At 37.4% G+C, this 27748-nt stretch overlaps 1 protein-coding gene across 9 annotated transcripts; it reads left to right on the top strand.

Moving 5' to 3' along the window:
• Window positions 1-362: 362 nt before the first annotated feature.
• CLK4 (CDC like kinase 4) lies at window positions 363-27372 on the top strand. 9 transcript variants are annotated; one of them, XM_072631208.1, is made up of 13 exons: window positions 363-615; window positions 12597-12757; window positions 15162-15384; window positions 16553-16643; window positions 17033-17099; window positions 18256-18372; window positions 18479-18645; window positions 18733-18827; window positions 18914-19043; window positions 20101-20183; window positions 23177-23256; window positions 26668-26758; window positions 26842-27372. In XM_072631208.1, the coding sequence occupies exons 2-13, from the start codon at window positions 12597-12599 to the stop codon at window positions 26980-26982; spliced, it is 1446 nt and encodes a 481-aa protein (XP_072487309.1). In that variant the 5' UTR covers window positions 363-615; the 3' UTR covers window positions 26983-27372. The 9 variants fall into 9 exon arrangements, with proteins under 9 accessions (XP_072487309.1, XP_072487316.1, XP_072487312.1 ...); XM_072631209.1 differs by lacking the exon at window positions 363-615 and adding an exon at window positions 8736-8879; XM_072631210.1 differs by lacking the exon at window positions 363-615 and adding an exon at window positions 9842-9864.
• Window positions 27373-27748: the final 376 nt, after the last annotated feature.

The raw sequence follows: 27748 nt of genomic DNA, 5'->3' as shown, positions 1-27748 counted from the left end.
CAACTTATGAATAGAATTTGGAAATAGCTCAGAAGTGGTATAACAAAAGGTTTTTGATGTAAAATTTTCACATAAAACCCACATGAAAACCTACAGCATTGACTCAAGCTACTTATTCACGCATGATCAAACACATAATTCACATAGCCTTGTTCTGTTGACCCCACATGGCAAAACTAGGAGCAGTGTTAAAAAAAAATTGCAGAGAGGCAGACTTCAGCTTGACAGATTTCCCAACAAAGTTGCCCCAAAGTGGAAGGAATTCTTATTAAGGCAGAAACTGGACTCAACGACCTCCAAGCTCTGAGATTCTGTGATTCTGGAACAGAATCCTTCTTAGCTGTTTGTTATGTATTAACTGTAGTCAAGAAACATCCTAATAATGGACAGTAGTGATGCAGGATGTCTTCAAGCCTTTTTGTGACTCACTGCTCATTATCAAGTTAGACATATTGTGACATGTAATGATATAAGAAGAGGGGAAGATAAATTGACCCATTGTCCTGTTATCATGATGCACACTGATGTAGCTGTTGCCTCAGGAACTGGCAGTTTGAAAGACACTCCTCTCACGGAAAGATGAATTCAGCATCAATTTGCTAATGACGAAGGAATGTAAGTAATCATTGCCATTGGGGTTTCAGATTTATGGAAGCTCTAATGAAATGAAGAGTAGTACTTAAAAATTAACAAAAAGCAACACATTTGTCAAGGACATTTTAACTTTTTTTAAGCCTGTTCAATTTTTCCAGATGATTTCTGGGACTTTAGTTACAAACTGACTAACATATGACTCTGTTCATAAAGTTTAGACCTCTCATTTGGAATGTTAAGTGAATTCATATACTGGTGCTTTAGGTGCTCACAGATCATAATGTGATATGTAGAATGCATATTTTTATGTATTTGATAAGCATATTACTGTGATTGATATCCATACTATGAAAGGCTGGGAAAACCATGAACTTTGTGATCAAAGGAATTCTCTTAGTCTGCCTCCTTTTATATATAGACAAGTTGTTGCTGGAATGTTGAAGAAACCATAGAACCTTAGACTGAGAAGACAGTTTTAAAAGAATCTTGTCCAGGGGGAGGGCCACAAGTTTGTTTTGTTTCTAAACTGAATAACACTGATCCACAGAAAATATACTTAAGCACCATATTACTTCATCAGAACTGTTATCTCTTTTTGTACCTCTCTTATTTGATTTTATGATGTTCTTTATATTTTAGTCATGTATCCATCCATATTTTATCTCAACTAATATATTATAAACTCCTTGAATGCAAAATTCTTGTCACTTGTTTTTTCTCTCTTTCTCAAGCCCCATATTATGTATTCTACAATGCAGGGTAGACACTTAATACAGGTTTGTGTTAGAAGAATGAAGGCTAGCATTGTAAGCAATGATATGCTTCTATATATAAAGATACGCTAAATTTTGTGGCACTGACTGTAAGACTGATGGGAATTCAGAGAAGAGGGAGATCGGTGAGGGCTGGAATAGTCAATCAGGAATAGCTTCATGGAGAAGTTTGCCTTGAGATGTACAGTCTTGGAGAGTGGCAGTGGCTTAGGCACAAGGGAGAAAGAGCTGTGTGGGAATTGGGGAAGGGGCCAGAAGAGTACTGTACTTCAGTTCAGGTTTCTATTATTTCCCACATTTCTCCTAAATTCCTTATTTTCACTTCCCAGAACAGCACTTTTTGGTGAAGCCCAAACAAGGATTTAAATTCACCTACCCATCAATCAGGGGGCAAGTTCCCATGGTATCAGACAATCAGGAAGGCTACAGTAGCTATGGCTACTATGCTGTACCCTTCAAAGCGCCAGGCAAAATACCCAGCTACCCTGCACCTTAATTCTTAATTCTTTTGCCTTTTATTTTTTTTCTGCCTAATCCTTATTAGAAGACCATATAATCCCCCATTAACTGACACAAAGAGAAATTCTGATCAGCAGGCTGAATTTGATTGGAGGTGATGTGGTAAAGTAAGCAAAAAACTGGACCTGGAGTCTGAGAACCCAGGTTTGAGTCTGCCACTCAATAGTTGTACAACCTTAGACAAATACTTCCTGTTCCTAGATGTCAGTTTTCTCATCTGAAGGAGGGGTAAGACTAGATGACTACAAAATGTCCCCTCTGGCTCAAAATCTAAGATCCTAGGTCAGATTTCTGAATATTATAGATTTTTAACATTGCTGCTCTCCAAACTCTCATGTGTACATGGCTTCTTCATTGAAATTTTGAAATACTTAAGATCTACACCTCTGATTTAGCTAGCCTTTGGGCAGAGAGTTAGAGCTCCTTGATGAAGGCAAGTATACTAATCTGAGAGGGCTAATCAGTCATTCTTAGAAAATAACACAAATTTAAATTGAGGAATACTCTACCTCAAAATCAACATAACTAAAACTGTAAATCAATTAACTATCTTTCTTCCATGGCAGATGAGATGCTTGAAACTACTAACTCTTTCTCTAACATCGTTATTACATTTTGGCTAGCATCTGGGGATTCCTAAATCCCCCACAGCTTCCTTTGGCCTTCCCACAATTGCCCCCTTCCTTCTCTGTCTATAATTCAGCCAAGGTAGAAATTGGGTTTTTCAAAAAGCATTTTACTAACAACTAAAGGAAAGAAGGATAAATAAAGCAAACTTCACCAGTACAAAGTAAATAAATCACCTGGGTGTAGAATTTAAACCTGAAATATCAAAAGTTGCATCATAATTGAAGAACTCAACCAACTTCCTGGGGCTAACTAGTTTTTATTCTCATCTAATTAATTTCTGGCCTTTGTTCTCCAGGTGCAATCAGTTACCTTGCTGCCTCTGAACCTAGACCAGGGGTAGGGAACCTGCAGCCTCAAGGTCACATGTGGCCTTCTAGGTCCTCAAGTGTGGCCCTTTGGCCTGTCTCACTAACTTCTATCATTCTATCATCAGCATATTTCATCTCATTTTTCACAAGGCTAGACAAGATTGACAACAGTTACATCCACTTAAATGTGTCACAGTGCTTTCACACTGGGCACTTGTACACATTATCTCAGAGTTGGAAGCAGGGGAGATCTTGTCCTAGGTTTGTGGAGCTAATTCCAAGAGTTGGAGAGACAATCAGGCTCTACCTCTCATTCCCCAACTTTTAGCAATAAATGTTCTCAAAACAGACAACATTGTAGATGTTGTCACCATTCCATTAAAAAGTAAAGAAAACCTGATAGAAAACTCATCCAATATTTGTGCACAGTAGGGTCAGGTGGATGGAATGTATGGAATGTAAAACCTGCCAGGATTCCACTAGGGTACCTCCAGTTGACAGACACGATCCTTCGTACCTGTAGAGTTCCTATTCTTCTGACCAGCCTTCAACATGCAAATACAAGCACTAGTGTTCCTGAGGGTTGTAGAAGGAACCTAGAGCAGCAATGTAGTTGTATGTAAAGAAAACTTTGCTTCTGAAGTAGCTTATCATTAAGTCTCTTTTCACCCAAGGTCTTGAAGATTTGGGAATACATACATATGAGTACACATGGCTGAGCTCAGATAGTCTTTTCTGACTTTTCATGATTAGTCTTATGGGCAAACTTAGCCCTGGCACACATTCAAGACCCTCAGTGGCTATTATCTGGGGAGGAGTCTATAATGGTTATGTTTTCAAAATTAGGCTAAGGATGACATACAACCAGCTGTTACCTCAAGACAGGCAAACTGCCCAGTTCAGGTATTAGTAATTACTCTAAGAATGACATTGGAAGAAACCACATTTATCTTGGGATTTGAGGTAGAAGTTTTTCTTAGAAGTTACAAGGAAAGAAAAAAAATGTCAGACTTTTAGTGTGCAAATTATGAAGTTACAAGCTACTATGCTCCAAACAAAACTATTAACCTACAAGCAAAAAGAGAAGCCATAAGTCACACTGAAGGCAAATATTTCTTTTGCTTAGGAAGAGTCTTTTTCTTTTTTAAATTAATTATTTATTTTCAGTTTTCTACAATCACTTCCATATATCTTAGATCTTTTCCCCCTCTCTCCCCCACTTTCTCCCTTCCTCCCCGCAAGATGGCGTGCATTCTCATATAGGTTCTACACATACATTCTTATTAAATACATTTTTACCCAAGTCATGTTGCATAGAAGAATTAAAATAAATGGGAGAAATCATGAATACAAAACAAAACAAAACAAAACATAACACAAGAGAAAATAGTCTGCTTCATTCTGTGATCCAATTCCACAGTTCTTTCTCTGGATGTGTAAGGCATTTTGCCTCAAGAGTCCATTGGGAATTTTTTAGGTCCTTGCATTGCTGGGAAGGGCTAAGTCTACCAGAAAAAATTCCTCACACACTGTGGTTGTTGCTGTGTACAAAGTTCTCCTGGTTTTGCTCCTTTCACTCAGTATCAGTTCATATAGGTCCTTCCTGGTCTCTCTGAAGTCTTCTTGTTCATCACCTCTTATAGCACAATAGTATTCCATTACATTCATATACTACAACTTATTCAGCCATTCCCCAGTTGATGGGTATGCCCTCAATTTCCAGTTCTTGGCCACCACAAAAGGAGCTACTATAAATATTTTTGTACGTGTGGAACCCTTTCTCATTTTTATAATCTCTGGAATATAGTCCTAGAAGCGATATTTCTGGGTCAAAGGGTATGCACATTTTTGTAGCCCTTTGGGCATAGTTCCAAATTGCTCTCCAGAATGGCTGGATCAGCTCACAGCTCCACCAACAATGAAGTAGTGTTCCAACTCTCCCACATCTTCTCCAACATTTATCATTTTAGAAAGAGTCTTTTTAAATGAAGGTTGGATTCGCAGGTACAATAATCACAGAATATGGTAATTTAGAACAATAATAGCTTGTTTCATCATGGCTTCACTTTCTACAGGTACAAATACTGCTGTGACATCATCACCTCAGACTGTGAGGGATGTCACAACAGTAGAAAAAAAGGTGCTGACTAATACGGCCAGCCAGGACAGACATAAGAGATCCACAAATCCAATTTGAGCCCAAACAGGAATTTCCCTTGTAATATTTCAATTTCCATTAGAAGATCTTCAGTCATGGGAAACTCTCTACTGTCTAAGATAGCCCATTCCACTTGGAACCGTTCAAAAGTTTCAGGAAATATCTATATTGGGCTACAATCTGCCTCCCTGCTATTTCTATCCATTATTTTTTGATGCTGAGCCCCACCCCGAGTTAAGAAGAACAAGTATCATCTCTATTCCATATAACATCCTTTAAAATATTCAAAAACAGTTTATCCTCCTATATCTTCTCTTTTCCAAGCTAAATATCCAACCGATCTTCTGAGGGCATGTCTGCAGTCTATTCTTCATTTTTTGATCATTCTCCATTGGATGTGTTATAGTTTGTCAATGTCCTTCTTTCTCAAATGTAACTACAATATTCAACTCAAGACTATCACCTTCATTTTAGATGCTAGGCATTTATTGATGAAGTCTAAGATCATTTTAGCTTTTTTAACTGTCATGTCCTGGTGTTGATAATATACCAACAGTACTGCCTACAAAAGCCCTAGATATTTTTCACATGAAATTATTATCTAGCTTTGTTTTTCTTATGTTATACCAGTATAATTTACTTTTTTGGACCTGAGAGTAGGACTTTATATTTCTCCCTATTAATTATTTTCATCTTTGTCAGCTCAGCCCATTGGTCCAGTCTGTTCAGACCTTTTTGGATCCTTATCAGCCATCCAATATGTTGGCATTCCTTCCTAACTTGATTTTATCTGCAAATATGAAAAGCATACCTATGCTGTCATGCATACCACCGATAAAAATTTTTTACTATCATAAGGCTAAGGGAAAATCCTTGAGGCACTCTATGGAGTCATGGCTCACACCTCTTCCTCCATGGAGAAGCGTTCATTCCAAGTCAATTATGATTTTACAACACATGCAATAACTAAGACTGTACATAAAGTTCCCACCAAAAGTATAAGGGTCATTTCATCATACCTGCACAGGAATACTTTTTACCAGAACACTGCTTGGATCATTTAATTCCAGTCAAACCCCATTAATTTAAAGGGCCTTGATGGTCTGCAGCAAGGATTGTCAATCTTCCAGAAGTCTAGTGCTTTGTTGACTCTTGTTATGATGGCATTTGAGACAGGAGGCTGGGGGAGAATGGATGCTCTATTTGGTTTGTAAAATGCTTCAGAATTTCTTGTTTCAAAATATTTTTTCACACTTTGCCTCACTGAGAAAGTAGAGTTAAAAAGTTACTTTAAAATAAAATTTTATTGTATTAAATTATAATTTTTTCCCCTATTATTTGAAATCAGCCACACTGTAGACATGTTAGTTCTGATGAACGGTACATTTGGAGAAATTTTGTTGGGACATTTTGGGAAAGTCAGTGATAGGGTATAGTTATGGATAGTCACAAGGTAACACGAAGCCAGTGGGTGCCTAGTACAGAGAGGGAGTGAGAATAAAAGGAGAAGGAATTTGAACCTCTGTGGAAAAGAAAATTTTACTTTCTTTCCGACGAGGCCATGCTGCCCTCATGGCACTGAAAGTTGTGTGACTTAAGCTGTATTTTTCTGAATTTTAGGACTTAAAGGCGCATGAATGTTAGAGATTATCTAGTCCAATCCCATTATTTCACAGATGTAGAAACTGAGGCCTGGAGAGGTTTCAGACTCCTCCACCTGGCATTCAAGGCGGCATGTTTCTGGCATTCCCACCACCTTATTTTTCCTACTATTCCTTTCCAGGACCCTTATACTTCTGACAAACTGGACAACTCTAACCCTTGAACATGTACTTCACTCTCATACCTCCATTACTTTGCTCGGGTATACCTAGCCTGATCTACCGCTTTATTTCTACCTGGTAAATTTTTACCCATCCTTTAAAGTTCAGCTCAAATGTTACCTCCTCCAAGAAGCATTCTCTGATCCCTCTAGAACGTAATGTCCTTAGGTTTCCTCCAATCTCTCACATAGCACTTGGATTTTTAAAACTTTCCATTAATTCAACAAGTATATATTAAGGACATACCCTGTGTCTGGCACTTTGCCAAAAGCTGTAGAGCGAAGACAAAACTCCTGCACTTGATAAGTAAATATGAAATATAAACAAGGAATTTATAACAAAATAAATAAGCGATGAAAAAGCATTTATTACATGCTTATGTGAAGTTCTATTTGGAAGGCATACAGACAAAAGTCAAGACATTCCCAGCTCTCAAGGAGCTCACTAACATTCACCTGTAGGGCAGGTGGGAATGCGCATGGACCTCAGAGTGAAATTTTAACCTTAACCTTATCAGTTTCTGACATTGATCTGTTTGACAGTGGCCAGACCTTTCTCTTTGGTGACTGTACAGCTTGTCACAGGGGATGCTCCCCTGATAATCAGTGCTTTTAGAGACTCCAAGGAGATGCAAAGATAAATCACAGGACCCCAGAAATCTGACTTATCCTGAGAACCCAACTGCCACTTCCTTCCAGAAGTGCCTTTAATTTGAAAGACCGTCCTAGTGGACTCACTGCATTCAGTTGAATACGATTTTACCAGTTCAACATGCATTTATTAAAACCTACAATGTGCCAGTTATTGTGCTAAGCTTTGGGCCTACAAAGATAAAAAAACCCCCAGACTCCTATTCCTGCCCTCAACAAGGTTACATGGTACTGAGGGGATGTAACACCAGTGAGGCGCAGCCGAAGCTTGCTCCATCTGGAGGGAGGGATACTAATGAGGATGATAACCACTAGGATTTATATAGCACCTTCAGGTTTGTAAAATGCTATCCTCATGGGAGGGAGGTGCTATTATTATCCCCACTTTACAAATGGGGAAACTAAGGCAAACAGATTTTTTTTTTACGTGACTTACCTGAGCTCACATAGCCAGTATCTGAGGTAGGATCTGAACTCAGGTCGTCCAGGTTCCAAGTCCTGCACTTTATACATGGCATTACATGCATGGATTATAAGCCCACTTCTGACAGCAGCTGTGGAATCATGGGCAAGCCCTTATTTAACTTTCCTGGGCCTCAGTTTCCTTATCAGTAAAATGAGGGGTTTGTACTAGATAGCTTCTAAGGTACCTTCCAGCTCAATTTTTTTATATCCTTGCAACTTTGGAGAGTTAAGTACATTTTTTAAAACGTACCCAAAAAGTAATGCCAAACTTGTGGGGATGGGGGAGAGGAGGGCCGCCACTTTCCCTACGTGCTGGCGCTAGGGCTGAGCCTTGAAGGGGTATGGGAGGCCAGGGGGCAGCGGGGAGAAGACGACGAGGGCACGACTTTGTGCCAAGCCAACTTCTGCCTCCCCCCCCCCCCCCCCCCCGAGACCGCCCCCAGAAGGCCCCCCCCACCTCCCCAGCGCACAGCAGGGGGTCGTAGCTCTGAGAGACACCTGAGGGCTATCTCTTGAACCACCTGGGGCTGGTCTCGGCCCGCCCCTGGGCGTGGCCAGAGTCTGCGGCTAATCTTCCCCGCCCCAGGGTTTCCTGCCCGGTGTTTACTAGGGGAGTGAAGCGCGAGGGCAGGAGGCGGAGCCAGGAGAGCAGCGCCGCGTCCGCCTGGGCTTCGCGCTCGCCCCCGCGCCCTGCGTCGGGGACGCGCCTACGCTACCGCTGAGAAGCGCACGCCCGGAGCGGCGCGCGGCCCAGCTCCGTCGCGTCGCCCGGCGGGAGGGCTCTGTCACGCAGGCGCGTTCGCGCGGCGTGGGCGGCGGCGGAGGCGTCCGCGGCTTCCTGGAGGGCCCAGGGAGATAGCGCGGCCGCCATTTTGTCTAGGGCTCGTAGCTGCGGCTCGGGAAGGGGAGGCGGAGGCTGGGCTGTGTCGCTGTCTGGAGGACCCTTGGGGTGCACCGAGGTAACGCCCCTGGCGGACGGGCGGGCGGGCGAGGGGCGTCTCGGGCGGGTGGAGGCCGGGTGCCCCGGGCCTCATCGCGGGGACCCGGGGGCGGCCCGGGCTGTCGCGCCGAGGCTCCGGGGCCGGAATGAGGGGCTGCAGGCGGGGGTCTGCGGAGCTGCGCGGGACCACGAGGCCTGTACGTGACAGCCGAGCGGGCCCGGGGCTGGCGGCTGTTGGGCCCCGGGGCTGCCGCTGCGACCCCGGAGCGGACGGGACCTCTGGCGGGCATGGGACCTTGGAGGTCACGGAGCCCTCGGCCCCTTGGTGGCACCGACGGGCCCCCTGAGGCTTAGCAGAGACGCGACTTAAGCACGAGAACACGGGTGCTAAGTGTCAAAGGCAGAATTCGAACCCACGTCCTAGGGCTTCGAGCGATAATGCCAGCGCTCGTGCCCTCGCGCCCCGCGTAGGTGGCGCAGGAGTGGGAGGTCGGGGGGCGGGCGAGGACCCGAAGTAGCGCTCGTCCTCGGGGCCGGCGCCGCCGGGGCTTACCGTGGGAGGGCCGGGGGGGATGCCCTTGCCGGGGTCCGCGGACCTGGGCCGTCCGGCGAGCTGGACTTTGCTGTGTAATCCCCACGCTCGCCCTCCCCCACCCCGTGCGTGTGCCCCCGGGGTGGAAGCGCCCCAGCTTCGTGCGTGTCTAGTGAGCCGGCTTGTTAAGGAAGCCTGACCATCGATCCCGAAAAGTCACCTTTCCCCCCACGTTTGTTACGTCTTAAGGATTTTTTTTTAATTAAGGTTTTCCGCGTTACCAGAGGTCTTCTTTTTATTTCATTTTGAGAAAGAAAAAAGATTTCTGTTATTCCAGAAAGTATATGAGGTAGTAGGTGATGTGTTGGGGTGTTTTTGGGGGGGCGGCCGTTGAGGAGCGTGTTTGTGATTGATGCTGTTTTCAGCCTCACCTGCTATCCTAAAGTCACCCCAGGCCTCTTCTGCTTCATAGGTGATGGTGAATTAACTATTTGTATGTATGATTGTTAGGTAGAACTTGATATTGTGACAGTGAAGCAGACTTTCTGAGGGACTGAAGCGATGACTTCCTTACTGAGGGGACAAATATATTTAACAGATTGTTGTGATCATCTTACAAGTCAGCTGACATCTAGTATTTAATAATTTGCTGCTCTGCAGAAATAAACTTGCATGTAAATTTTTGTAATCCGTCAGATGTATCTAAGAGACATACAATCCAGTCTATTAAATTCCTTGCATAAGGGTGTTTACGTTAACTTGATATGTCTGAAGATTTGAAAGTAACTTCTCTAATTTTAATAATTGGAGATTCTAAATAAAATGAAATAGAATAGTAATAGCCAGTCTGTCTGGAGGAAAGTCTTGAGGGCCTAAAGGCCTGAATATTTGAAATGAAGCCTGAGCACTAAAGCCATACACTTTCATAAGGAAGAGTCAGACTCTCTTTAGACTCTAGTCTAAACCAATTGTATGATGAATTTTATGTTTTCTGACTTCCCCACAGTAGATTAGAAACAGCAGACAAGGAGGGAGTTTTAGTGGGAAGGCTGTGCAAAGAGGCAGGGTTTTTTTGTGATCAGAAAGCAGCAGTAGACCTGCATTATATTGAAATAGCACAAACAGTCCTTAGTCATGAAGAGAATAGTACAAATTTCCACTGTTTAAGAAGGCAAGGAAATGTGCAAGTTATTTTATGAAGGATTTCTGCCAAAAAAAAAGCTAAGTGACTTTCAGAAATGAAAGTTGATTGCTTTGATGCTTAGTAGCTGGCTTTTAAAAAAATTCAAAATATATTTTATGGTGTAACATTAATTGACATATACATGCAAATGATCACAAGTAGAGTTATTATTCATAAGTTCTTTTTAAAAACTTCTGGAATGTAATTGTAGAAGAGAGAACAGAGCCATGGGTCTAAATCCCATGGACATTAGATCTGGAAGATCCCCTTAGGGATCATCTAATCCAACCTCCTCATTACATATGAGGAAAAGGGAGAGATTTGCCCTGTCACCTAGGTTCTGAGTGTTGAGTAGGGATCAGATTCCAAGTCAGATTCCTAATTGAAATTGTCTCAATTGAATGCTTTCTTTAAAGAATTTGAAAAAATTCTTGAATGTGTTTTTTTCCTTGGCTTGGGCTCGCTAAATTGATTTGAGGAAAATAGTTTGCATAGAACCTTCCTAATTGGCTTCTTTCTCTTTTTGGTAAATGAAAAATTTCCTTCCCCTTTAATGCATCTTCTTGTTTACAACCTAATGGCTATAAAACCTTTGGCTTCTGAGCATGCTGGCTCAGCCACATAGGAGTTACAGTATTTGTATTTCACTATCCTAGATTAATTGCAATGGAGAGGGGAAAGAGTTGGTTTGAACCTAAGGACTGAACTTGGAGGAAAATTCAGTTTAGTGGCAGTTAAGAGGAATGAAGCAGATATAGTAGTGAACAAGGGTTTACCTAATACTATGTGTCACTTTGTTAGGTTTTAGAGACAAAAATGAGAGTACTTGTCCTTTGTGGGATTAGGACTATATATAGAAAATATATCCATAGTAAATATAAAAGGTATAGGCAGACACTAAAAGCCTGGGGGATCAGAAAATGCTTCATATAGAATGAGTACTTGATCTGAGATTTGAAGTATTCTAAGAGGTGGCAATGGGGAGGGGGAGTACATTGCAAACGTGGGAGACAATCTACACAAAGGCAAAGAGATGGGTTGAAAAATGTTGTATGAGTAATAATAGCAAAAAAGGCCAGTTTTACAGAAGAATTCTTGAAAGGGAATAATATATAAAGTTGGAAAGATATGTTGGAGCAAGTATTTAAGTGCTAGAGCAGTTGGCATTTGATCCTAGAGGTAATTGAGGGCCATTGTAATTTCTTGAGTAGGTGAATAAATATATGCTCAGACTTGTGCTTTAAGAATATCAGTTTGGCATCTTTTTGAGAATAATAGTTTGGAGAGGGGAAATACATGAGCTAGGAAAACTATATAGGCCATTGTGATAGTTTTGGGGGAGAAGTGATGTGGGTCTGGCTAGGTTATTGTGGCCTTTTGAGTAAATAGGAAATAGCTTGTAGAAATGTGGAAGTGGAATCAACAAGACTTGGCACCCAGTTGGATGGTAAAATGTTTTATTTTGACAGAGATGGTGGGAGATTGGATATGTCTTCTGTTTGGTTGGATGTGGATAAGACCTCAGATGTGCCTTAAAAGTAGATAAAATAAGGGTGATGGTGTATCAAATTACATTTCGCAAAATTCTTTGCAGATAGATTTCTTCAGTAGCATTTTAACTTTTGGTCAGTCTTATCTCTAATGTATATGTCCTTAGAGGATATTGAGAACTTTAAACTCTCCCATATGTAAGAAAGGAAAATAACTTCCTCATAATTTTTTCTTGTTTAAATTATTTAATCTAGTAGTTCTTGGAAATGAAATTAGATCACTTTAGGCTGAATGGCATGTAAATTATTAGAGGATAACTGTAGCATTTGCTTGATATTGTTTTCCTTGTAGCATTTGCTTGATACTGCTTTCTTTGTAACATGTGACAAATCATGGAAGTAAATAAAGCATCTTTTCAAAAAGTATTTATAGTTACGAAATGATAATATATATTCTCCTTTTTACTGTGTAATCATTTAAAGAATATAACCTTTATCCCTGCTTTCCCCCTCTCTGTATTTTGTTTACAGATGCGGCATTCAAAACGAACTCACTGTCCTGATTGGGATGGTAGAGAAAGCTGGGGTCACGAAAGCTACAGTAGCAGTCACAAACGCAAGAAGAGATCCCACAGTAGTACGCAAGAGAACAGGCACTGTAAACCACATCTACAGTTTAAAGAAGCAGATTGGTAAATGATTTGAATTAATAAAGTTGTGACACTTGTTAGTGTAAATTACAGATTTTCAGTTTTTACCTTTTCAATTCAATGTCAAGAATATTTGTTGAGTATATATTGATCTGTGTAAAGTACCTGTGCCAAGTGCTGTGGAGTAATCCCAAGAAGCAGAATAAAAGAAAGCTTTCACAAAAAGATAGCTAATAGTATAAAGCAGTATAGAAGTGCTAAATGAATAACACAGACAGTAAGTGCTTGAAGAAGGTGCTAGAGTAGTAAGGAGAATCTTTATGGAAGGAGATACAAATTGAACTGGATCTTGAAAGGGTAGAATGGAATGGAAAGAATGAATTCTATAATGTTTAGAATTATTGAAAGAGCAGGATCTTTATTCTTTCAAGGTTTAACTAACCCACTTACTGAAGGCTGTGAAAAGGCTTTCCCAATATTTCCAGCCCTTTTCCTCAAATTAGTTTGTATCATACCTATCTCTGTATGTGTTCTATCTCCTGCCCTGTTAGAATCTAAGCTTGAGGGCAAGGGTTTTGTTTTGGTCTCTAGTGTGTTATATGGTGCCTTCCACATATTTGTGGAGTGGAAGGTATAACAAGCCACTCTGGTAATATGTAAACCAATGATTTAGGGGAAAAAATAATAAACAGGCATGGGCTATAGTGGATTTAGAGCTGACTTCTAGCCATGGGTTCAAGGCCCTGTTCTGATTTGTACTGGCTTTGTGGTGCTAGGCAAGTCACTTAACCTTCAGGCAACTCTTTTGACTCTTAAAGCTGGGGCTAATCTGCATTGATAGAGGAAGTTCCTCACTGGGAGCATTTTAAAATTAAACATGTATATATGTATTTACATGTAAAACATACATGTAATATACATTACACATATACATATATAAATGAAATCACTAGTCTAGTCAAAATATATATATAAAGAAATATTGTTTTTTACAAAATTTCAATGGTATTGAAACTTATTTTATTTCATCCTTACTGGTACATAGAATTTGGGTAATGAGTTAACCAAAATAAGGTTTTCTCTAAACCATTTAAGGGGGATTGACTCTTTAAGAATTAAACATCAATTTTTCAAGAGTTGATGTTTAACTTTGTCTTCAGAGATTTCCTTTTCTCAAATCTGTTTTGTTTTGTTTTGGATGGGGAGAGCCTTTGGGGAATTGGAAGTATTCTAAATTAGTCAATAGGGGTTATGCAATATGATTTTTTTTCCCCCTTTCTCTTAAGCAGACTTGTTTTATAGAACATTAAGCCTGTTCTTAGGCTTTTTCCAAGAAACTGCAAAATATGGTTTGTAAGGCTTTCCTTTGTGATAGAATTTTAAAATAGTAATGACAGCTCAAATTTATATAGGTCTTAAAGACTTAGTAAATGCTTTCCTCACACCTGTGTAGTATTAAGTGTTATTCCCAGTTTGCCAATGAGGAAACAGGTCACAAAGATGAAGTGCCTTGCATACTACTATCAAGTGTCTAATCTAGAAATTGAACCCAGGTTTTGGGACTCACGTCAGGTTCTCTTTTCCCTATACCACACCCAACTTGTAACCCTAACAACAGTTATGTTGGATTCTAGTGCTAATGCAGCTTTGGAGTTCCTCCATCAGACTAATGAGTAATAAATGAAAAATAGTCTCTAGTGTAAAAACATTGAATAGTGAGAAAGTCTGTTGGGATTCTCAGTTATTGTTGATTGCAAAGTTCTCCTGCATGTTCCACTCAACATGTTTATATTTGGATATATAAAAGGGGAGAGATTGACTAATGTTGGTTATGCATATTAGAAAATTAAGTATTTCATATTTAGACTAGTTTACATGCAGCCCAGTAATTTTTTCACAGTGGCACTAAGGGAAAACTTCTTTTATGGTACTTGCTTTTCATAATAATGCTTTGGATAGTTTTAAGTGTTTTATAGTAATTTAGTTTATATGCTTAATAGAAAAAAAATTAATCTTTCTCTGTAGTGAATGGTTAATAATTTTACAGTTTAAAAAGAACTACTAGCTAAAGAACAGTTTACTCTTTCGTCTGCGTTAGCCTTTTTTTCTCTTACCATGGAATCTGAAATACATTATGTAATATAGTTGTTCAGATTTTAAAATAAATTTGTTCTTCCCCTGTGAAATGTAAGACAATAAAAGTTCCACAAGGACTTGTGAAATGCAAGCACATTTTTCTGTTACTAGTCTGGCTGTGATTTAGAAAGAATTTTTTCTTTTATCAATTACCTTTGGGAGAAATGTAAATTTAAATTAATTTGCTAGTTGTTCTTCCCTTAGCAAAGTAGCTTTGTGACACCAGAAGTTCTTGGTATAACTTCTTATGTTAGAACTGCTGTATCTAAAGCAAAAGAATGATTAGCATGTACTTTAAATGTGTTTTCAGTCATTATTTGGAAGTAAGATCCTTAAATGAGAGAGATTATCGTGAGCGGAGATATGTTGATGAATACAGAAATGACTACTGTGAAGGATATGATCATAGACATTATCATAGAGACTATGAAAGCAGTTATCACAACCACTGCAGTAAATCTTCAGGCCGAAGCAGGAGAAGTAGTCCAAAAAGGAAGCGTAATAGACATTGTTCAAGCCATCAATCACATTCGGTATGATTGATTTTTTTTTATTTTGGCTAGATTCTTGTAAGAGCTCTTTATGAGCACACGAGTTTGGGAAAGCTTCATTATATATGTAATCTTTAATTGAAAATATGTTACAGCTGTATTTATACATTATATGGATCCCTAAATGAAATTTTCTGTTTTGATTTCCATAAGTAATCCCTATTAACTAACATTCATTTATCTACACTTGTTCATTTTCAACAGGCCATTTCTTAGGTTTGGTATAGTTGAGTTTCCACTTATTTTCAACTAATGCCAGAAGATACTTTGGTTTTGTATTTATCATGTAATCGTCAGCATAAACTATGTTATGATAAAGTAAAGCACCCTCCTTTCCTATAAATCCAAAACTTTCATAGAATTCAAAAGTTAAAGACATGCATCCTTTTCCTGAAATTTCAGAAAGAAATATGAAAAACTGCACTGGTGGATAACTAAAACCTGTTAACTTGGAGATACATAGTTCCACAGAACAGTGCTTCTCTGTCTGCAACCGACCTAATTGAATTTCTCAAAATGGGTGCTGAATATGTAATTTGTGATCTGAAAATGTTGCCTCCTTTTAAACATCTTCAGCTATTTCACATGTCAATTTTAAATTTATTTTTTTTTCCAAGTGGTATTCAGTAGCACAGCATTTGTTAGGTTGAACGTTGCAATTAAATAGCTTTTATTTTTCCCCTTTCACTTTATTGATGTATATTTTAAAATATTGCTTGATAAGAGCTACTTTCAAATAATCTTGGCATTTTTAAACTTTTTGAAAACTAAAGAACTCAACTCTCAACACAGAAACTTTTAAATAAACTTGGTAGCAAGAGATTAGTAAATCATGACATTGCATTCTTTAAATTTCAGACTTCAGTTATATCAGTGTTTAAAGAAACAATTGTGTTGTTTTTTCTATTGCTACTTTAAGTATCTTATCTGAAAATCTGTTCCTTGCCATGTTTTTCTTCTGTAACATAAACTGTGCCCTGTGAATTTCTGGGGACTGAATTTGAAATTGCTCCTGCCAACTGTTCGTGGCCTGGTGCGTATCTGAATGCCTGAATATCTCCCCGCTGAATGAATTGCGTATTCTGCCCTGAATTCACTCTGATATATTGATTGGCTGGACGATCTTGGTGCTGCCCACTTGCCGTTCCAGAAGAGTCACCGAAGGAAAAGATCCAGGAGTATAGAGGATGATGAGGAGGGTCACCTGATCTGTCAAAGTGGAGACGTACTAAGAGCAAGATGTATAGAATATTTTTCAACACTTTTTTAACTTTGCAGACAGAATAATCTGTTAAGAATAGTATGTCAGCGGGGGGCTAAAAAAACTCTTCATTGTTTTTTGTTTTGTTTTTTGTGGGTTTGTTTTGCATTTCTTCTTTTCTGTAGAATTTAAATATTCCTATTCTAAAGTTTCAAAATAGATGATGGAATTTGAGCTTAGCAAGAAAGATAGTTGTATCTAATTGTTTTTGTAGCAGCTGACAATAAAATAACTTATTTGAGTGCTGAGACCTTAGTTATACATTGATAGTGACATTTGAAAATAATCTATATTGATAGTATTTTATTGTTTGAATAAATTGATAATCAGTTGCTCTGAAACTTAAAAGGTTTTTTTTCTTTACTTTAGATGAAATTGTTGCTACTTTGGGTGAAGGAGCTTTTGGCAAAGTAGTAGAGTGCATTGATCGTGACATGTAAGTTTTTCATTTGGTTTTGCACATTTGTATGAAAACTGTGGACCATGTTATTTTAAATGGGAACAATTGTTTACTTGTGAGAGTGACAATCAGAGTGTTGCTCTTTTTGTTTGCAAGTTTTTTGTTAATTGTCTTACTGGTTAGATGGATCAGATTGTGACTAGACATACCAAATCAGATGAGATTGTATGAAATTGAAGCAGGTGTGTGCAGTGGCAGGTTAGGGATTGGTGTTTACTTGTCTTTAGTACCCTTATTCTAGGAAGGATAGGTTTGTAGAACTGCTACACTGTCTATTCTTGGATCCATTTGGCATTTGGCAGGGAGGTGAGAAGTATTGAGTGACCAAATAAGTTTTTGGGGAGGAGGGAGTGATAGATATTTATGTAGATTGCTCATAATGAGAGCAAACACTGTGCCTAAGCTAAATTTTTAGTCTCCCTTTTTTGATTTTTATCTTTTGTCAATGTAGGAAATCAAATATTTACTTCTGAAAATTGCTAAATACGAAATGCAGTAAATATCAAAATGACTCACTTAAGGCAGCTAGCTAGAAACCTTTTGGAGAGTGAATTCATATAGTATTTTACTTTAGACCTCAAGTACCTATGATTTTGTTGGTGTGGGGTATTCCTTCCTTAAATGCAAATTGCAACTCCTAGTTTGGTGCTCTGTGTGCCTCATGCTTTTCCCCCTCTCTCCCTGCAAAAGTTTAGTCACCCTACACCCAATGTAGTGATGATTTTCAACAGATTTAGGTAGTTTCTTGGTCAGGAGCTTTCTACCTTATTTTAGGACTTGCCAAAACTTGTGTTCTACTGGTATGATGAGTGATCTTCATGTCACAATGAGGCATTAGAGTAGATTTCAATAGATAAATACTTTTAAGTAAGGGAAATGTGTGTAATCCTGAAAAATGTGCTATGAAAACTTAATTTTAGCGAACATATTTCAGGGATTAAAACAACTTAACCTGCTGGTTTTCCTTTTTTTAAATAAACATAATCAACATACATTTTCCTTATATCTTGTATCATTAAATAACATAGTTTTAAGCAAAGCTTTGGGTTGCTAGTGCCAGCTGTGTTACAGTGGTCATAGCATTTTTGTTAAAATTTGATAAAGAAATGAATACTTGATTTTTGTTTTTAAGGGATGATACACATGTTGCAGTGAAAATTGTAAAAAATGTTGGTAGATACCGTGAAGCTGCTCGTTCAGAAATCCAAGTATTGGAGCACTTAAACAGTACTGATCCCAATAGTGTATTGTAAGTATGAATTTGGACTATGTATTGTCATGCTTTCTTTTATGTAAAAATTGGTATATTTGTCCTGTGATCTAAATTTTTTTTTTTTTTTGCTATGTATTTTCAGTCGATGTGTCCAAATGCTGGAATGGTTTGATCATCATGGTCATGTTTGCATTGTGTTTGAACTGTTGGGACTCAGTACCTATGATTTTATTAAAGAAAATAGTTTTTTGCCCTTTCAACTTGACCATATCAGGCAGATGGCATATCAGATCTGTCAGTCCATAAATTGTAAGTATGTTTAATATTAATTTTCTGGTATTTGAAGACAAAATTAAGGAATTAAAAACTAACAGATACTTTTCTGTTTTCTTGTAGTCTTACATCACAACAAGTTGACCCATACAGATCTGAAACCTGAAAATATTTTGTTTGTTAAGTCTGATTATGTAGTCAAGTACAACTCTAAAATGGTATGTTGGCTTGTTATAAATATAATGTGATGTGTTTAACTCATCTTAACCTCTTTCATGTACAATTAACTTGTAGTCTCTTTCAGAAACGTGATGAACGCACACTGAAAAATACTGATATTAAAGTTGTGGACTTTGGAAGTGCAACATATGATGATGAACATCACAGTACTTTAGTATCTACACGACACTACAGAGCTCCAGAAGTCATTTTAGGTTAGTAGACATTGGGATTCTTAATTTCATTGTAGATCATCAGTTTTCTGTTACATGTAGCTATAAGTAAAATCCTTAAGTACTTGTATAAACTGAGCATTATGTTGACATTTGGTATGTGCACCTACTATTAGTGGTAGTTGTGAAGTAAAATGTGAACCCTGTAACAGTTTAAATAGCAGATGGTTATATTTCAAGAATGTTTGCAAATTTGGTTTATGGGCTTATTAGAATTGTACTCTTTTTGGCTAGTGAGTGACATTAACAGGTAACAAGTCAGAAAATCCTGGTGTTTAGAAGTATTTTTCTCTTTTTTTTTGAAGTATTTTTTTCTCTTACTTTACTGGCACATAAAATTGCCATTTTCATAAGATGCTTTGCTGTATGTGCATTAAGGCTTCTCCTCTGGTAAATTGTGAAGCTTGATTGCATTGATTACAGGGTGTCAGCCCATGCCATCCATTTTTTTTTTCCTCACCCCTTCAGGTACAGTTATTTAAAAAAAAAAGTTGGGGATTCATGGTTTATTGTGAAATACCCTTTTTATTTTCAGTGTTTCCCTAGTTTTCATGTATGCATTTGCTTTTCTGTCAGAGCTACTTTTTTCATGTAAGAAAACAGCTCTAGTTCTTATTAACTTTGGTCATGTCATTCAACTATTTTGCACATATTTCATCCTTCATAAAAATGAGAAAGTTTGAATTAAATGATGTCTTAAAATCCTTTCCATATCTGAAATTTTGATCTTACTAAGTCATATTTTTAAGTTCTGTAATCATAAATTCTCATTTCTTCATAAATGTTTTTATGTTATTGATAGTCATTTTAATTTGCAGTTAAAATCTTTATTTTTAAAAGAAGCTTCTTTTTAAGGCTCAAAATGAGATTTGGGAAATCTAGATTGTGGTTATTGTGTTGGAATTGTCAATGACATTGATAATTGTTAATAAATCTATATGGATACACATTTAATTATGCAGCAGATGAACCTGGATAGTTAATGTTGGTTTTGAAAAAATGTTTAAGAGATAAAGTAACTTTTTCTTTTTTACACTAGCATTGGGATGGTCTCAGCCCTGTGATGTTTGGAGCATAGGCTGCATTCTTATTGAATATTATCTTGGTTTCACAGTGTTTCAAGTAAGTACCTAATACAGAGAATATAATTTATTAAAACAATATGATGACAAAAAGGTAAAAGTCATAATAACTGACATTTTAAAGCACTTTATAGTTTGCAAAGCTCTCTTTGTACACATTCATTCCATCACACAACACATCTATGGGGTAGGTACAGGAAATTAAAGTAGTACATATTGGATTAGTAGTTAATAATTTCATGTAATTTGTATGCTTTATCCTTTGGGGAGGGGAAGACCTGTGGTTTCTTTCATAAAGGAACTTTTGTCTACTAATACAAATCAGCAGCTCGTTGATACTTTATAATCTTAGAGTTATATAGGGAATGGAGAGGTTAAATGGCTTGACCAGCTTTCACATGCTGGTCTGTATTAGCAGTATCGCTTGAACCCTAACTCAAGAGCTGACCAAATTGCCTTTTTTTTTAGTACACATAAAATGGTCACCATCTACTTCTCATACACACTACAATAATTGAACAATTATGTGTCCTGTTTAGGGTTGAAAAAATTAATTTACATAGACTTTCAGTTAAGAAAAATTTTTTGATTTACATAGACTGTAACCTGGTTAGAATATTAAACGTGGAGTTGAATCTTGACTGTGTATGACTAGTCTTGACTGTGTATGACTATCAAACTGGCCTTGAACAAGTTACTTAACCTCATTTAAAGGAGAAGTGATCATTAGTAGCTAATATTTGAGTACTTACTGGGTATTGTATAAGGTCTTCTCCAACTTAGTTCTTCATGGGGCCATGTATCAGAATATTAGTAAGAGTTTCTGAGTGTATAGAAGGAAATACTTCAAGGTGCAAATACATTCAGAGCTGAATTTACTTAATCATAGTTCTTTTTAAAACCAGTTTTAGAAATTTGGGAAGGATAAATATATAAATGCAGAAGGTATCCATGGTTTTAGGTGTTGTGTTGATAGTCAAAGAATTGAGACACTAGAAATATTTAGATTTGGTAGTTAAAGATAGAATGAGATTTCTGCTTTTGCTTTTAGTTTGTTTTACTCCCACTGTATTGCTCCCATTTGAAAATTTTAGGTTTAATGTAGGCCTGCATGCTCAAGGGCTGCTTGCTGCACACCAAAGGATTTTGAGCAGCCCATAAAAAATGTAGAGGAAAACACCCTGTGTATGAAGAGGAGAGCCTTTGACATGCTGCAAGCATAAGCAGCCTGCGGGCTTCAAGTTGTGCAGGCCTGGTTTAGCGGTTATAAAGTGAGCTTTGATATATTCTGTACAATGAAGATTATTAGCTCTAGTCTGAATTTTGTTTTAATCCTACCTTCTGAAGTAATTCTTGAACCAAGTAATTTCATGAACGCTTGATTTAGCATGTAACTATGCCATTAGTAAAAAAAAAAAACAAATTTTTTATATATATGTCTATATATTATCGGTAATATTTAAATGTTATGTTTTACATATGTAATAATTACATATACTCACAGGCATACATACATGATCCTTTATTGAATTAGAATACTTAGATCATCCTGCATTGTGTCCGTGTGTTAGGTGCATTTATGTGCAATATTCACTTACCAACCAAAACTCTTTTAGCTGCAATATCAGCAGTCAGCAAATATTTATTAAGCACTTTTCACTGTTTGGAATAAAAATACAAAAGTAAGATGGAATTCTACTGTACAGAATATAAAATGTTCACAGATGAGTACGTAAATACACAATATGTAAAAAGTTAAAATGATTGGCATGTGTACAGGAGAGAAGTAACAATTGTGGGGGAATTAGAGAAGTTCTCTTGAAGAAGGAGTGAGCGTTGAAGGGAGAGACAGGAATTAGGAATTTGGAGGAAAGGATTCTAGACATGATAGTTCATGCAAATGCATAAAGGCAGGAGATGGAATGTCATGTATGAAGAACAAGTAGGACAGTTCAAGTGGACAGAAAAGTGCAGGGGGGAAGTAATATGTAATAAGCCTGGAAAGATAGGCTGGAGCCAGATTGTTAGGGGCTTTAAATGCTAATCAGAGGAGGTTGTAAGTTATCCTCAAGGTGTTGAAGAGATTTGTTCTTTGAGCCAGGAGAAGGACATGATCAGATATGGATTTTTGGGAATATTAGTCTGAGAGCTGTGTTGTGGGTGAATTGGAGATGGGCAAAACTGAAGGCAGGGAGACCAATCAGAAAGATATTGGCAATAGTTCAGGCAAGCAGTGATGAGGGCCTGAACCAAGCCAGGTTGCTAGCATTCTGGGTGATTAGAAGTAGTTATCCACACATCATCTTTGATTCTAGAAGTTTAAAAAAGTATAATTCTTCTGTGAATGGTTTTAACTTGTGACAGAGTGTAATTGGGTGTTAATATTGTCATTGTTGAGGGCTAGCTAATGCTGTAGATACTATAGAACTGCATAACTTTAACAATGCATTTTAAAATAAATTTTAAGAAATACAGTAGCCATTCAAGTTGTCAGGATCAGGATTAAGCAAAAGGTAATTTAGGGACAAGACTGTTAAGTTGTTCTTCAGGTATTGTGGTAAGTTTGCATTAAACATTTTGTGGCATTAGCCACAGATTTCACCCAGTTAGTGGCATCATAACTGAAAAAGGGTAGTACAAGGAGTATAAGGAAGAAATCCAATAGAGATTAATTTTCAATTCAGGCTACATGTAGCTTGATAAATGATTTCTAGGTAATTTCAGTTTCTACATTAGGCTTATTCCTTTTTTTTTTTTTTTAAGTCTGTACCTTCCATTGCCCCTGGACCTCAATTCTCTACTTCATAAATCCTAAGAAAGAGTTAAGACCCTTTTTTGGGGTGGGGGATTGGTATGGGTCAAGCAGCATGGCTTATAGAAATGAACTACACAGTTTTGAATTTTTGGTTTGCAGCTAACCTTTGTCTATATTTGATATTTTCAAAACATACTGTAGCTTTAATGATGGCTATTTTAATGTATATATACAGCAAGGATAATTTTTATTTTTATTTTCGGCTTTCCTTTTTATAGACACATGATAGTAAAGAACACTTAGCAATGATGGAACGGATATTAGGACCTATCCCAACACACATGATCCAGAAAACAAGGTAAGTATGATTCAAGACCACTTTTAGTGGGTACTAGTAGAAGTTGATTTAGAGATAAGACTCAGTTTTGTTAAGAGTAGGATTCAGTATCAAATTGAGAGCACTTTTTAATATGGTCTACAGTGCCAAGCATTGGAGAAGGATGAGGGGAATAGTGTGCCTGTAGAGGCGCAGGAGTTGGAATGGCAGGCAGGCAGGCCCGTTTGACTTAAAGCAATCTCTGCTGCATTCCAAGGAGAGTAATGGCCCTAGGTAGAAACACCTTGTTTTGTTTCTTTATCTCAGATGAGCTTTGGTACTGGCATAGGATCTCCTTCCAGTGGCAGACTCTTTGAAAATTACTATGACCAAAAATTAGTAACTAACCCTGGGCCAACTTGGTGATATTTCGCTCTAATTAATGAGGCTACGAGATACGTGGTTTATTGCCTGACCCGTCTGAAAACCTCTCTGTCTTGTCTTGATGTAGGATCCGTTAAAGTATATGTTAGGCTCTCATGGTTATTTTCTTATATAGTAAAATATTGGTGCAGTAAGACTTTTACTTAGAAATGGAGCCTGAGTAACTAGCAATTAAGTTTCTTGACCAATAGAGCTATTAGTTTGAAAGTAGCTCAGGCTGATATTTGATTCCAAATTTTCAAGAAATCTGTATTTTCTTTAGATGTATTGTGGGGAGTATGCTTTCCTTAAGTACTTTAGGCTTCTGCAGAGAAATAGCCTAAGTTACAAGATCCAGGCGTATTTCTTACATGGAATATTTTCAAATGATAATAAAGACTGACTAAAAATTTTGGATTTTTATGTTAGCTTCTCGTAGAACTTACAAATAACTTGGATTTTGATATAACTTATTTTTCTAATTAATGGTCAGACTTATACCCCAGATCAGTGAGTTATTAAATATGTGGTGAGTAGCAGGCTCCTTTTTCACAGCTGTATTTTGAAATTTTCCTCAGTTGCATAATGGTACCCAACACCTCCCTTTTATGTTATAATCTGACTGAAACAAAGTGAATTAAGGAAAAGTATATGTGCAAAATACCTATTTGCCGCTTTTATTTCTTGAATAGAGTTGTATGATTGTAAAAGCAGGAGGCTAAGGCTGGATGTTGGAGAAATATGTGTGGTAAAGACTAAAGGTAGCCACCAGAGAGTGGAATTTGAGCGGTCAGAAAGGGATGATTTTTTTCTGTGTAGATTGGGCAAGAAAGCTATTATGAGACAAAATAGTGCAGATACACACAAATGATGGGGGTGTTAAATCCACTTAATTGCCTTTTATGTGTCAAGCACTGTGCTAAGTGTTGGGGGAGATAAAGTTTAAAGAAGTAGTCCCTGCCTTACATTCAGATTTGGGGAGAATATAATGCCTCACACAAATACTAGTTACATACAAATATATTAGAGAGGTGTAAAAGAAAGTGCTTGCTTATGTGAGATCTGAAATGGGGAAAGTTACTACTAATAGAGTAGCTATGGAGAAAAATTGCATGGAGGAAGGTGGCCTTTTACTTAGAATTTTGAAAAAAATACCTTTTAGACATAAAGAGCCTTTACTTTATTAGCAGTTATCAGTTTTCCTCACATGGACTATTATAATAACTTTCTAGGTCTTCATATCCCATTATACCACTATGCCTATTATACCACTACCTGTTATACCACTCCCATTATACTACTGTCATACTAAACTTATCCATGCAACTTTCATGTCACTGCTGCTCAGAAAATCATTGTTTTCTGTGTAGTAAAGTTCAAACTTCTTTGCTAGATATTTAAGGTTCTCCATTAAGATGTACCACCTTACCTTTTCAGCCTTGTTTAGTTTGAGGTGCTTGTGGATAGGTAAGTGAAGTGTCCTATGGAAAGATATTTGAGTCTGGAGCTGAAAAGTCAGGGCTGAAGGTCTAGAGTTGAGAGTCAACCTACACAGAGATCGAATATATGGCAATGGGTGAGATTTCCTAGGGAGAAAATATATATGAGAAGAAGACCAAGAATATTCATTTTAATAGGGGGGAAGATGAGACAGGGGTGGGTAGGAGAACCAGGGAAAAGTGTTATCAGAAGCTAAGAGAGGACAGCACATACAAAGAGAGAAGAATGATAAATGACCAACAGTGTTAAATACAACAGAGTTAGAATGGAGTGAGCGGAACCAGGAGAATAATTTATATTATAATAACAACGGTATTGTAAGGACAATCAACTCTGAAAGGCTAAGCAACCCTGATCAATGTGGTGACCAACCACAAGTCCAAAGGATTCATGATGAAACATGCTACTCAACTCCAGAGAGAGAGCTAATGGACCAGAGTTCACATTGACACATTTGTTCTTTTGTAAGAGGGGGGAGGGGTGTTGGGACCATAGCTAATGTGGGAATTTATTTTGCATAGCTATATGTATTTATAGTGGACTTTGTTTTTCTTACCTTCTCAATAAGTGGGGAGTGGGGGGATAGAATTTGGAATTGAAAATAAAATTGGGGAGAAGATGCTGCAGAGATGTTAAAGAAGAATGAGGACTGGGGTTGGGGAGAAGATATTGGAATTCACTTCTTTTGGTTTCTAAGGTTCTTTCCAACTGTTATCCTATGATTTAGTGATTAAGAATGCTCTTTGAGAAAAGTTCAGTAGAGTGATGGAAGCAAAAACTAGACTTCTATGGTTTGAATAAATGGTTAATAAGGAAGTAGGAGGCATCAAGTATAGATTGTCTTTAAGATGTTAAGAACTTAAGGGGAAGGAAGAAATGTATAGGTAGATGAAGAATGATATTTTAGAATTTGAGAGACTGAAGTATATTTGCAGGCTAATAGGAATGAACCTTGGTAGATTGAAGATGCATGGTGGGTTGGGAGTGGTTGTGGTATTGCTGGTGATTCTTAAAGTAAGGTCTTATCCTAAAGAGGAAATAAGATGAAGAGTGCAGGTATTATAATACTATAGGTATTATAAGACTATAGTCTTAGTGAGTAACATGTTATTCCCCTTTGACCTAAACGAAAGGGTAGAGATAGTGGTACTTAAATGTTTAGAATAACAGGAATGGCTGTGGTGAAACTACAGTGCTAAAGCTTAATGGTCTAGATCTAAAATCTTTGGTCCAAGGATTGCAGGCACTTGATTTCTTATGCTGTTGATGGATTGTAATTGCATCTTAGAGAGGGGTATATAAATATGTATAGGTCTGTGTGTATCCATATCCATACTACCCAAGTTAATACTTAAAATTAGGTTAAAATTAGTACTGTAAGAAGTACTAAGGTAAAAAAAATGGTTTTTGTAACTGGAGTTTTTTATAAAAGTATTTTCTTATACAACTGTCATAATGTTTGATGAGAATTTTATTGCTTTTTATGATCCATAAATTACATTTGGTAAAAATCTGAACTTTTTCTTTTAGAAAACGCAAATATTTTCACCACAATCAGTTGGATTGGGATGAACATAGTTCTGCTGGAAGATATGTTAGGAGACGTTGCAAACCGTTAAAGGTAAAATAAATAGAGATACATTTTTTCAGTATTTGAATTCTTAAACCCATTCCTCTCTTAAATGCTTATTTTTTTTCTTTCAGGAATTCATGCTTTGTCACGATGCAGAACATGAGAACCTATTTGACCTAGTTCGAAGGATGTTAGAGTATGATCCAGCTAAAAGAATTACCTTGGATGAAGCATTACAACATCCTTTCTTTGACTTATTAAAAAAGAAATGAAATGTACAAATCAGTGGTCTTACTATATAACTTCTCTAGAGGAGATTACATAAGACTGTGTCAGTCAACTAAACATTCTAATATTTTTGTAAACATTAAATTATTTTGTACAGTTTAAGTATGTAAATACTGTATATTTTGTATCAATGCCATATTTATCTTGTTAAGCAAGTATGGTCTTGATAATGGATGTTAATGTAAAAAATTAAAGTTAATTTTCATTTTTAAAAAATTAGTTACTATTTTTAGAGGTCTTTAGCATGGTAACATTTGTCCAGTGTAAATGTTGATCTAGTTTTCTTTGTAAATAGAGGTTGACTCTTTCAAGTGATCTTTCTGAGCAAAAGGTGACCCTTGACTATTTTTTAAATGAATATTCTTTATCAAAAACTTGGAATGTGAACTTTTTTTAAACCTTTAAAACTTTTCCTATAATTGTTAAGGAAATAATATTGCTTTGATGTAGCTAAGCAGATTTTTGCGATCTAATATGACAGTGGTTTCTAATTCTTAGAGAATATTTTCCTTTATATAGCTAGGACATGTTTACAGTTGACATTTCCTTAAATATGTAATTTTTTGTGTCTAGTAGCATTGGCCATGATGAAATTCTGCAGGAAGTAGGAAAGATTTCCATTTTTTTCAGTATTCATTTTAAAGGAAATGTGTGTATGTGTATGTGTGTGTGTGGGTATACATATACACATATACATGTATACACACACAGGTACACCTTACCTGTACAAATTTATTAATTTATCCCTTA

This window comes from Notamacropus eugenii, chromosome 1 (genome assembly GCF_028372415.1).
Source record: "Notamacropus eugenii isolate mMacEug1 chromosome 1, mMacEug1.pri_v2, whole genome shotgun sequence".
Lineage (NCBI taxonomy): Eukaryota > Metazoa > Chordata > Mammalia > Diprotodontia > Macropodidae > Notamacropus > Notamacropus eugenii.
This window is presented reverse-complemented; position numbering and strand designations above follow the sequence as displayed.